This window comes from Eptesicus fuscus, chromosome 9 (assembly GCF_027574615.1).
Source record: "Eptesicus fuscus isolate TK198812 chromosome 9, DD_ASM_mEF_20220401, whole genome shotgun sequence".
Lineage (NCBI taxonomy): Eukaryota > Metazoa > Chordata > Mammalia > Chiroptera > Vespertilionidae > Eptesicus > Eptesicus fuscus.
In genome coordinates this window covers 26,971,088-26,983,719 of record NC_072481.1, presented here as the reverse complement: position 1 = coordinate 26,983,719, position 12,632 = coordinate 26,971,088, and the positions used below count along the sequence as shown (strand labels likewise).

General features: G+C 43.0%; 1 protein-coding gene across 4 annotated transcripts in view; it reads right to left on the bottom strand.

The window, feature by feature from the left end:
* TESK2 (testis associated actin remodelling kinase 2) overlaps window positions 1–12,632 on the bottom strand; it is a 120,717-nt gene that overhangs the window by 101,826 nt on the left and 6,259 nt on the right. For 3 of the 4 annotated variants that reach the window (XM_008151206.3, XM_028160116.2, XM_054720386.1), the window contains exon 2: window positions 5,639–5,939. In XM_008151206.3, the coding sequence (XP_008149428.2) occupies window positions 5,639–5,860 (222 nt within the window). In that variant the 5' untranslated portion in view covers window positions 5,861–5,939. Of the gene's footprint in view, window positions 1–5,638; window positions 5,940–12,632 lie in introns of those variants that run through there. The other variant, XM_054720387.1, reaches the window with a different exon arrangement.

Genomic DNA, 12,632 nt, shown 5'->3' with positions numbered 1-12,632 from the left:
ATTTGGCAGATTTCTTGGAAAAGTATAAGTAACAAAAGAAAAAATAGATATATTGAACTTAATCAGAGTTAAAAACTTGTGTGCATCAAAGGACACAATCAAGAGAGTGAAGACAACCTATAGAATAGGAGAAAATATTTTTAAATCATATATCTGATAAGATATACATATCCCTTACATACAACCTAATTTAAAAATGAGCAAAGGATTTGAATAGACATTTCTCCAAAGAAAATAGCCAAAAGGCTATAAGCACATAAAAATTTGTTAAACATCACTAATCATTAAAGAAATATAAATCAAAGCCACAAGGAGATATCACTTCATACCCTCCAGGATTGCTACTATTAAAAAGAAAATAGCAAGTGTTGGTGAGAATGTGGAGACATTGGAATCCTTTTGCATTGCTGGTGGGAATGTAAAATGGTACAGCCACAGTGAAAAATAGTGTGATGGTGCCTTAAAAAGTTAAGCATAGACTAAGTGAAATAAGGCAGTCACAAAAGGACAAATACTACATGGTTTCATTTAAATAAGGTATCTCGAGTAGACAAACTCATAGAAACAGAAAGTAGAATAGTTGTTGCCAGGATGTGGGAGGTAAGGGAGAAGTGGGAGAGTTGTTGTTTCATAGGTATAGAATTTCAGTTTTGCAAGATGAAAAAGTTCTAGAGATTGGTTACACAACAATGTGAATATACTTAACATTACTTAACTGTACACTTAAAAATAGTTAAAACAATATATTTTGTTAGGTGTATTTTACCTTCTTTCTTTTAATAATGAAACACAGTGTTGCTCAGTGGTTGAGCGTTGAACTATGAAGCAGGAAGTCATGGTTTGATTGCCAATCAGGGCACATGCCCGGGTTTCAGGCTCAATCCCCAGTAGGGGGCATGCAGGAGGCAGCCAATCAATGATTCTCTTTCATCATTGATGTTTCTATCTCTCTCTCCCTCTCCCTTCCTCTCTGAAATCAATAAAAATATATTTTTTTAAAAAGTTAAACACAGGCCGGAACCGGTTTGGCTCAGTGGATAGAGCGTCGGCCTGCGGACTCACTGGTCCCAGGTTCGATTCCGGTCAAGGGCATGTGCCTTGGTTGCGGGCACATCCCCAGTGGGGGGTGTGCAAGAGGCAGCTGATCGATGTTTCTAACTCTCTATCCCTCTCTCTTCCTCTCTGTAAAAAATCAATAAAATATATTAAAAAAAAAAAAAAAAAGTTAAACACAGAATTACTATATGACCAAAAATTCCACTTATAGGTAAATACCCAAAAGAATTGAAAACAGGGATTCAAATAGATACTTGTACACCAAGTTCATAGCAGCATTATTCACAATAATCAAAAGATGGAAACAACAGAAATGTCCATCAACAGATGAATGGATAACCAAAATATGGTATATATAATGGGATATATTCAGCCATAAAAAGGAATGAAATTCTGACACTCGGAGCAGGATGTCCCTCAGCCCAGCCTGTGCCCTCTTGCAGTCCGGGAGCCCTCAGGGGATGTCCGACTGATGGCTTAGGTCCACTCCCTCTAGTGGGCCTAAGCTGTCAGTTGGAAATCCTTAGCGCTGCTGTGGAGGCGGAAGAGGCTCCTGCCACGGCCACTGCGCTTGCCAGGTGTGAGCTGGCTTCTGGCTGAGCGACGCTCCCCCTGTGGGAGTGCACTGACCACCAGGGGGCAGCTCCAGCAGACAGGGATGAAACTTGAGAACATTCAGCTAAGTGAAATAAGCCAGACACAAAAGGACAAATATTGTATGATTCCATTAATATGAGGTACCTAGAATAGGCAAATTCTATGAATGTAGAATAGAGTTAACAGGCGTTCAGGGTAGGGACAAATAGAGAGTTATTGTTTAATGCATACAAAGTTTCTGTTTGGGATGATGAAGAAGTTCTGGAAACAGATAATACACAACACTGTAAATGTACTTAACGCCACTGAACTGAACACATGGTTAAAATAATAAATTTAAGTTATGTATATTTTACTACATTAAAAAGAGAGAGAGAGCGCCCTAGCTGGTTTGGCTCAGTGGACACAGCGCCGGCCCAAGGACTGAAGGGTCTAGGGGTCTAGGATTTGATACGGTCAAGGGCATGTACCTCAGTTGCAGGCTCAATCCCTGGCCCCTATCAGGGCATGTGCAGGAGGCAATCAATCAATGTGACTCTTTCACATCAATGTTTCTCTCTCTGTGTCTCTCACCCTCCCTTTCATTCTCTCTCTGAAAATCACTGGAGAAAATATCCTCTGGTCAGGATTAACAAAACAAAAAAAAAAAGAGAGAGAGAGAGAGAGAATAGAAGGAAAGGAATAGGAAACAGTGAAACAATGAGTTGGAGATAACTTTGTGAAAGTGTTTGGTCCAAAAGAGAATAAGACATGAGGGAGTATAGCAACAAGAGATGACTTTCTCCCTTTAAAGTTTTTTTTTTTTAAGTTGAAAGAAATAACAATGTTTACATGCTGATAAAAATAATTTAATAGGGAATAAAATATGATGTAGGAAAGGGGAGAATTTCTTAGGTAATGTCCTTGAGTAGGCAAATGGAAATAGGATATACCATACAAATAGAAATATGGCTTACATTGGAGCATGATAGTTCATCCATCGTGACAGATATAAAGGCCAAATAAGTGGATAGACATGTGGGTTAGCAGCCATATGTGGTGATGAAAAACCATAGAAGTTCTCTTCAGTTTGCTTCAGTTTTCTCAGTGAATTAGGAAGCGAGATCATCACTGAGAGTGAGAACTAGAGAAGTTCTGGAAGTATGATCAGAGAAAAAAAGGTATGAAATAATCTGGGAGTGTAAATGAAGTAGGGAAATATGATTCTTGGGAGAATTAAAGGCTCAATTTTATTAAAAGTGTGCAAACACACTGGCCAGTGTAAGCTTGGTTGAATGTCATTCCATATACTGAAAGGTATCGGGTTTGCTTTCCATTAGGGCACATACCTAGGTTTCAGGTTCAATCCTGGTTGAGGCCCTGGGAGGCAACCAACTAACCAACTGATGTTTCTCTCTAACATTGATGTTTCTCTCTTTCTTTCTCTCTTCTCTCTCTCTCTCTCTCTCTCTCTCTCTCTCTCTCTCTCTCTCTCTCTCTCTCTCTTCCCCGCTCTCTCTCCCCCTTACCTCTCTCACTAAAATAAATAAAAACAGCCCTAGCCGGTTTGGCTCAGTGGGCTAGAGCATCGACTATGCAACTGAAGGGTCCCAGGTTTGATTCCAGTCAAGGGCATGTACCTCAGTTGCAGACTGGATCCCTAGACTCTGGTGGGAGGCAACCAATCGATGTCTCTCTCTCGCTCTCTAAAAAACAATGGAAAAATATCCTCAGGTGAGGATTAACAACAACAAAATTAATTAAATAAATAAAATAAAATCAATAAAAACATATCCTTGGGTGAGAAAAAAAAAGAAAGAACCTATAATAATAAAAGTGTAGAAGAAGCAAAAAAAAAAAGTGTAATATGCAAATTGACCAAATGGCCAAACAGCAAAATGACCACCCGGATGACCACGCTATGACACCCACTGGCGCCAGGCCAGCCAAGGTGGGTGCCATGCGATTGGTCGGGGGCCCGGCCATCGCCCCATGATCGCCCAGCAGAGGGAGGCCCAGGCCACCAGCAGGCGGGGCGATCAATCGGGGGGGGAGGGGGGCTCCTCTATTGCCCCAAAGAGGGAGGCCCAGGCCACCAACCAGCGGGCTGCAGCAGGTGGGCAGGGCCTCCTTCTGCAGGGGCGATCCACCATGGAGCCCAAGCCGGGTGGGCAGAGCCTACCTCTTTGGGTGATTGATTGCAGGGCTCCCGGACTGTGAGAGGGCACAGACTGGGCTGAGGGACACCCCTCCCCTGAGTTCATGAATTTCATGCACTGGGCCTCTAGTCCTATATAATCCTACCTAATAAAAGGGAAGTATGCAAATAACCATCACTCTGCTACGCCCATGATTGGGCTGGCGGCAGGCTGGGGGCGGGACTTGGGGTGGCCAATTGGGCTGACAGGATGAGCGGGGGGCGGGGACTCGTGAGCGGGGGGCGGGGACTCGTTCCTCCCGTAGGCCCCAACGGCCGGCACTGCGGGAGGACCGATGGAGCCGGCGGAAAGTGCCGGTGGCGGAACTCGGGGTGGCTGATTGCGTGGCTGCCAGCACCAGTTTTCCGCCAGCAGCAGTTTTCCTCTGGCCAACTGCCGATCGGAGCGCCTCCCAATCGGAGTTCCTCTCGGGGTGGCCGATCGCGCTGGCGGGAGGCGCTCTGATCGGCAGGTGGCCAGCGGAAAACTGCTGCTGGCGGAAAACTGGTGCCGGCAGCCAGGTGAAGGAAGGTCTATTGCACGAAACTTCGTGCAACAGGCTTCTAGTGCCTATATAATAAAAGGTTAATATGCAAATCGACTGAACAGCGGAATGACCGGTCGCTATGATGCACACTGACCACCAGGGGGCAGACGCTCGACGCCGGAGCTGCCCTCTGGTGGTCAGTGCACTCCCACAGGGGGAGCGTCGCTCAGCCAGAAGCCAGCTCACAGCTGGCAAGCGCAGTGGCCGTGGCAGGAGCCTCTTCCGCCTCCACAGCAGCGCTAAGGATTTCCAACTGATAGCTTAGGCCCACTAGAGGGAGTGGACGTAAGCCATCAGTCGGACATCCCCCGAGGGCTCCCAGACTGCAAGAAGGCACAGGCTGGGCTGAGGGACATCCCGCTCCGAGTGCATGAATTTCATGTGCCAGGTCTCTAGTGAATAAGTAATAAAAGGAAGCAAACAAGCCCTTGCCTGTGTGGCTCAGTTGATTGGGTGCCAGCCCATGCACCGAAAGATTGCCATTTGATTCCCTGTCAGGGCACATGCCTTGGTTGTAGGCTCAACCCCTGGTAAGCCTACAAAATGCAATAGATATTTTGCTCTCACATTGATGCTTCTCTCTCTCTCTCTCTCCCTTTCTCTTCCTCTCAAAAAATCAATGAAAAATCTTTAAATGTGAAGTATAATGTATACTATATATATATTTTTTAAGCAAACAAAAACTATATGTGCAGGTATAAAAATATGTGTGTATATTTTTATATGTACATATAAAATTTTATATATGTATATAAGATACATGTATAATATATGCATAAGCTTAGAAAAGGATCCAGAGTTAACACCAAATTGTTAACAGTATTTATAACTGGAGATATAGATGATATAGATATAGATATAGATATAGATATAGATATAGATATAGATATAGATTAGGTATAGGTATAGGTATAGGTATAGGTATAGGTATAGATATAGATATATAGATGGAAGGAAAAGTGGAAGAGTCTCCTATATTATTTGTTTTTTTTTTTTAATCAGCATGTATTATTTTATAATTAAAATAATAAGATATCTCACAAGTCAATAAATAACTTGAGGGGACAGTTTAGAACAGCGGTCGCCAACCTTTCAGACCTCACAGGCCACTGGTGGACCACCAGTTGGTGACCACTGTTCAAGATCCACAGCATGCTGACTAGGTAAAGCCTATGTCCTAATTAATTAAACACAACTATCAATTCTGCAGTGAAGCTGACCATCAACAAGACAATATGAGAAAAGATGAGGCATCACTCACCTTGAACACTTCAGAAAAGAAGCCAGATCCTATTTTTTCACAGGTGAAGTCATCTAAACGTGTCAGTCTGGAAAAGGCACTTATCAGAGCTCGATATGAAGATGTTCCAACTCGTCCCACCTGGGTCATGTTCCCATCGTTTCCAACACCTCCTTCAAAATCTTCATGACGCTCCAAACGTGGAGGAAATCCTGCAATTGAATTCCGTTTGCTCCGATCCATAGTTGCAATAATCACTTTTAAGAAGGAACTTCACACATAATAAATTTTTGTTGAGTTTTACTTCTCTTCCGGTTTGACACTAAATAAGAGATCAAAAAGATACTTCATTAAAACCATTAATAAACACAAACCAATAAACTAGCAAAGTAAAAATATTTCTTCTTTCATATTCTAGTTCCTGACTTTCAGACCTAAAAAATACTTTATGCCTTTACCTTAAAAACACACTGATATATTTAAAGCTCAGATATAATCAGTCTTTAACATGAGTAGAATACAATGAAGATCACCAATTACATTCTAAAAAACAAAGTAACAATGGTAATATCTCTCATTCAATGAGCATCCACTACCTAGGAAACAAGTATAAAAGCCCAAAATATGTCATGTCATTTGATTCTCACATAATTTATGATATAAGGATTATTATGTTCATTTCACAGAGCAATCAAGTAATCATACATCGCTTCTCGGCCTTTTGGCTAAGATCAAGTGAAGTAATCATACAGCTCACTAAATGGCAGAGATAACATTAAAATGCAAGACTGTCTTTTAAAAAAACCTGTGCTCCTACTAATGCCTTGCATAGCCTCACATAATTTTCTCTTCATTTGAAAAATTAAGTCCAAATATACAAAACAAAGATGAAAAAGATTTTATACTATAAAATCATATAGTTTTAGCCCGGCTGGTGTGACTCATCGGCCTATGAACCAGGAGGTCCTAGTTCGATTCTGGTCAAGGGCACATGCCCAGGTTGCGGGCTCGACCCTCAGTGTGGGGCATGCGGGAGGCAGCGAGTCAATGGTTTTCTCTCATCGTTGATGTTTCTATCTCTCTCTACCTCTCCCTTCCTCTCTGAAATCAATAGAAATATATATATTTTTAAAAATTATATAGCCCTAGCTGGTTTGGCTCAGTGGATAGAACGTTGGCCTGAGAACTGAAAGGTCCCAGGTTCGATTCCAGTCAAGGGCACATGCCCAGGTTGTGGGCTCGATACCCAATGGGGAACTTGCGGGAGGCAGCCGATCCATGATTCTCTCTCATCATGGACGTTTCTATCTCTCTCTCCCTCTTCCTTCCTCTCTGAAATCAATAAAAATACATTTTTTAAAAAATTATATAGTTTTAAAAGAACAAAACTATATCCAAAAGCAACTTAAAAATTCAGTGTTGATTAAACAGCACAGTCCAAAAAAAGAATAATAATAAAATAAAATAAATAAAAATAAACAGCACAGTCCAGCAGAAGTGACTGTAGAAGGCTCCACCCTAGCTGGTACATAAGTAAGAATAAAACACCAGTTTGCCAAAAACCGGTTTGGCTCAGTGGATAGAGTGTCAGCGTTTGGACTGAAGGGTCCTGGGTTCGATTCCAGCCAAGGGCATGTACCTTGGTTTCGGGCACACACCCAGTGCAGGAGGCAACTGATTGATGTTTCTCTCTCATTGATGTTTCTAACTCTCTATCTCTTCCTCTCTGTAAAAAATCAATATATTTTTTTAAAAAAAGAATAAAACACAAGCCTACATTTTCTTTTAGCCTATCACCCCTACATCTATTGTTTTCCAGGAGAATTGATTTTAAGGGTCTTGTGCACAGTACAACAAAGTGACTCTTCAATTAGTGAAATGCTTTCATAAATGTGATGAATACATAGCCCAGATTACCTTTACCACCTCCAACCAGGGAGAATAATGACAGGGCTCCCAGGGATATCCTTACAACATGACCCTGACTCCTACCAATACGCAGAAGTTGGTGCCACTCTACACAAAATGAACCAATTACAGTTCCATTCCTAGCAATTGGAATTATAATTAAGATATTCCAACCTCAGTCTGACTGCTTCCTAAAAAGAAAGCCTTGTCAACTCAAGAGTGTTGGCCATGGCCACTTCCTGCCATGCAGCCTATAAGGCTGAAAAAGCCAATTGATCATCTATCTTCTTCAAAATTACTCAAGGATCTTAAAACCCAGATTCTTGGGTTTCAACCTTGATCTCATAAATCAGAATCTCTTGGAGTGAGACCTGGGAATTTTACCAAGCTCCCCAGTGATTCTTATGTACATTAAGAGTTGAAGATTCTTTACAGCAGGGAAGGGAAATATTAATAGCTTTTTTTAAAAAGAAATTTTATAAGCATTTTCTCATTTATTCCTCAAAACATACCCCTAAAGTATGATCCCCATTTTACAGAAAAAGAAATGTAGGCTCAGGAGGTTAACTTGCCTAAGGATACATAGCTGGTAGAACCAGAATTGGAAGCAAGGTCCATCCAGCACCAAAAAAGCTCAAGCTTTTCCCACATCATTATTACTTAGTTCAGTATTTTTCCACTATGGGAGTTGTAAGGATCCAAGCTAGTCATCTGGGTAGAAAGGAGGAAAGGAGGGCCAGGACTTGAGTGCCGAGGAAGGCCAAGCTAACTGTAATTTGGACAGAGATAGAACAGGAGGAAAAAGAAACTTAATTTTAGGAAAATAAAATACAAGATATTGAAGTTAAAACAATATATAAAACATAGTTGCCTGCTAAATTAACTAAACAATTTGATAGGCTTGTTATGAATAAGATATAGCCCAGAAAACTGGTCATTTTCTACAATAGGAATACTAATAAGTGCATTAGCTGTGTGTATCAAGACCAACCACATGGCAAATCTACATGACAGGTTTGCTCAGCTGCTATCCTTTCTATGGACCAATACAGCAAATACAGACACATTTCAGGATGACTGCCTAATTAAAAATAAAAGCAATACTGCTGAACTAAACATCCTGCTGTGAAATCATGAGTTGCAGTTTCCATTCAAACCAAAGGCAATCTAACATAAAAACTGACATCCCTATTTAGTTAATTAGCCACGAATATATACAATGGCATATATTAGTGACTGACAGATCAAAAACCAGTTCTTAAAACTGTATTATCTCTTTTACATAAATATCTTATTTGCTGTAATAATCACAATCCACGAGGCCCCAGATCATGACATAAACTTATGTTAAAAGCTGTAAAGGCATTTGGAGGTTAACTAGTCCAATCTTTTGGCCGATTCAGAAATCCCTTCTATTAATGGAGTCAAATGTTAATGGGTTCCCCCTAGGTTCAAAGCATTATGATAGGTGCTATATATACTGAGCATTTACTATAATCCATACACTTTTCTAAGTGCTTTATATTTAATACTCATAATAGCCCTATAAAATAAATACTATTACTAAATGTTTTACAAATGTGAGAAAAAAGCATGAAGGAATTAGTTAACTTGTCCAAGCTCTCTCAGTTAAGAAGTGATAGAGCCAGAATTCAAATCTAGACACTGTACTTTTTATTTTTATTTTTTTTTTATTTTTAATTCTCCCCAACTAAATACAATAAGGATATTTTTCCATTGACTTTTAGAGAGAGTGGAAGAGAGAGGGAAGGACAGAGAGAAATATCAATGTGAGAGAAACACACCCATTAGTTGCTTCCTACACGCGCCTGACCGGGGCCCAGGCCGAGGAGGAGCCTGCAACCAAGGTACGTGCCCTTGATTGTAATCCAATCCAAGACCCTTCAGTCTGCAGAACTTTCAGTCCCCATGAACCTTCCCTGCGCGGGCCAACATTCTAACCACTTCACAACACTGACCAGGGTGATAAGTGACTTTAAAAAGGTGAGCAAATGGCCTGGCCGGTGTGGCTGAGTGCTTGAGCATGGACCTATAAACCAGGAGGTTACAGTTGGAGTCCAGGTTAGAGCATATGACTGGATTGCAGGCTCGGTCCCTATATGCAGGAGGCAGCCAATAAAGATTCTCTCCCTTCCTAACTGAAATCAATTTAAAAAAAAATTTTTTTAAAGGTGAGCAAATGGATGTAGTAGGTGCAAGAAGTACCTAGGATGACTCCTAGTTTACTTAGAATCCTTCCCATGTTTCTGGTTTGAGTGATTGGGGAAATGACTAGGTATTCACCAAAAGGAAAAGATCTGTGAAGAGACGTAAATTATTTGCTGATCTTCTGAGTTTGAGGTGCCTGAAGAAAAACCAAGTAACAACATGTAGGAAGAAGTTGGGAGACACCACGCTAAAACTCAGGAGAGAGGACTAGACTGGAGATGCAGACTTGAAAGTCAATAGTATGTACACATATTCTAAAGAGTTCCCAAAAGTAGAGAATATGAGTAACTAGTGACCCGGTGCATGAAATTCGTGCACATTAAAAGGGGATTAATTAGAAGAAATCCTATCTAATAAGAGTAATACACAAATTGACCGTCACCCCAACACACAAGATGGCTGCCCCCATGTGGACACAAGATGGCCAGCAGGGGAGGGCAGTTGTGGGTGATCAGGCCTGCAGGGGAGGGCAGTTAGGGGTGACCAGGCCAGCAGAGGAGGGAAGTTGGGGGCGACCGGACCTGCAGGGGAGGGCAGTTGGGGGGGACCCAGGCCTGCTGGGGAGAGCAGTTGTGGGGGACCAGGCCTGCAGGGGAGGGCAGTTAGGGGGAACCAGGCCTGAAGGGGAGGGCAGTTAGGGGTGACCAGGCCTGCAGGGGAGGGCAGTTAGGGGCAAACAGGTTGGCAGGCAGGCAGGCAGGCGAGCAGTTGGGAGCCAGCAGTCCTGGACTGTGAGAGGGATCCCAGATTGGACAGGGTGCAGGCTGGGCTGAGGGACACCCCCCCCCGCCATGCACAAATTTCGTGCACCGGGCCTCTAGTAATTTAATATTGCTATTTGCCCTTTCTCTATAATAGAGGTGTCAGAGATTAAAGAAAATTAGTAAAATGTATATGAAAACCTTCCTCCTGTCAGAGTCTGGGGCTCACCACAGGACCCAGAGTCAAGTCCCCACCCACCCACATGCACCTCAAAATCGCGTGAGACCCAGAACCGGCCACCCCCCCAATTGGGCTAGATCCAGACCCGGCCAGTCCCACCCTTGTCAAGCCCTGCCGGGCAGGGGGCATAGCCTCAGATCCCCTGTCAAGCCCCGCCAGGCGGGGGGGCACAGCCTCAGGTCCCCCAGTCCAGCACCAGGAGGGGGGCACAGCCTCAGGTCCCCCGACAAGCCCCACCAGCAGGGGTGCGCAACCTCAGGTCCCCCATCAAGCCCCGCTGGGCGGGGGCGCAGCCTGAGTTCCCCCGACCCAGCACTGGGGGTGCCCTTTGAGGTCCCCTGTCAAGCCCCGCTGGGTGGGGGGCGTGGCCTGAGGTCCCCTGTCAAGCCCTGCCGGGTTGGGGAGGGCATAGCCTCAGGTCCCTGCTGATTGCTCATTAAGGCTCCTTATGGGAACTTGGCCTCAGCTGTGGGTGCAGCCATCTTTGTGACAGAGTGATGGTCATTAGCATATTCCCTCTTTATTAGATAGGATAAGTAATATTTACTGAGTTGCTACTATGTGCCAAAACCCAGTCTCCTTCATGATGTCCTTAGGTGAAATCAGATAAGAGGCCAATGGAATATGTCAACATACATAGGACAAAAAAGAAACAACAGAGGTAAGAATAAACCAAGAAAAAGTATGTCACACAAACCAAAGATGAAAACAACAATTATATCAAAAGCCACAAAGCAGTCAAATAATGTGAAGAAAAGTGTCACTGGATTGGACACTATGGAAGTCAGAGAGAGTTCAGCCTACTATACCACTACACTTACTGCACAACAAAGAGCGCACTAATTCCTCAGCAGCTGGTTGTATTTTTTTAAGATTTTTTATTGATTTTTAGAGAGAGAGGAAGGGAGAACAAGAGAGAGACAGAAACATCAATGTGAGAGCAGAACATCAATTGGCCGTCTGCCACCTGCCAGGGATGAAGCCCACAACCTGGGCATGTCCCCTGAGCAGGAATCAAATCGGGAATCTAACCTTTCAACGCTGAACCAACTAAGCCACATGGCCATGGCAGCTGCCATTCTATTATTGGAAAGTTTTGAATGTTACAAAACTTTATTTTTTTTTAAATACATTTTTATTGCCCTAACTGGTTTGGCTCAGTGGGTAGAGCATTGGCCTGCAGACTGAAGGGTCCCAGGTTCGATTCTGGTCAAGGGTATGTACCTTGGTTGCGGGCACATCCCCAGTGATTGATGTTTCTCTCTCATCGATGTTTCTAACTCTCTATCACTCTCCCTTCCTCTCTCTCTTTTTTTTTTTAAATATAGTTTATCAGTATGACATTCTTTTTTTTTTCTTCTCACTGATTTTTAGGGAGAATGGAAGAGAGAGGGAAAGACAGAGAGAAACATCAATGTGAGAGAAACACATCAATTGGTTGCCTCCTGAACGAGCCCTGACCAGAACCCGGGCGGGGAGGAGCTGGCAACCAAGGTATGTGCCCTTGACCAGAATCGAACCAGGGACTCTTTGGTCCGCAGGCAGATGCTCTATCCACTGAGCCAAACTGGCTAGGGCTCCCTTCCTCTCTGTAAAAAAATCAATAAAATATATTTTAAAAATAAATACATTTTTATTGATTTCAGAGAGGAAGGGAGAGGGAGAGGATGACAGAATCATCAATGATGAGAATCATTGATTGGCTGCCTCCCGAATGCTCCACACTGGGGATCGAGCCCACCACCTGGGCATGTGCCCTGACAGGGAATCAAAATGTGACCTCCTGGTTCATAGATCAACGCTCAACCACTGAGCCATGCTGGCCTGGCCAAAGCTTCTTCTTTCCAAGGAAAGAAAGAAAAGCACAAGAACTATGTTTAAAGTCTGACTCTAAAGAAAAACTAAGAGCCGAAACCGGTTTGGCTCAGTGGATAGA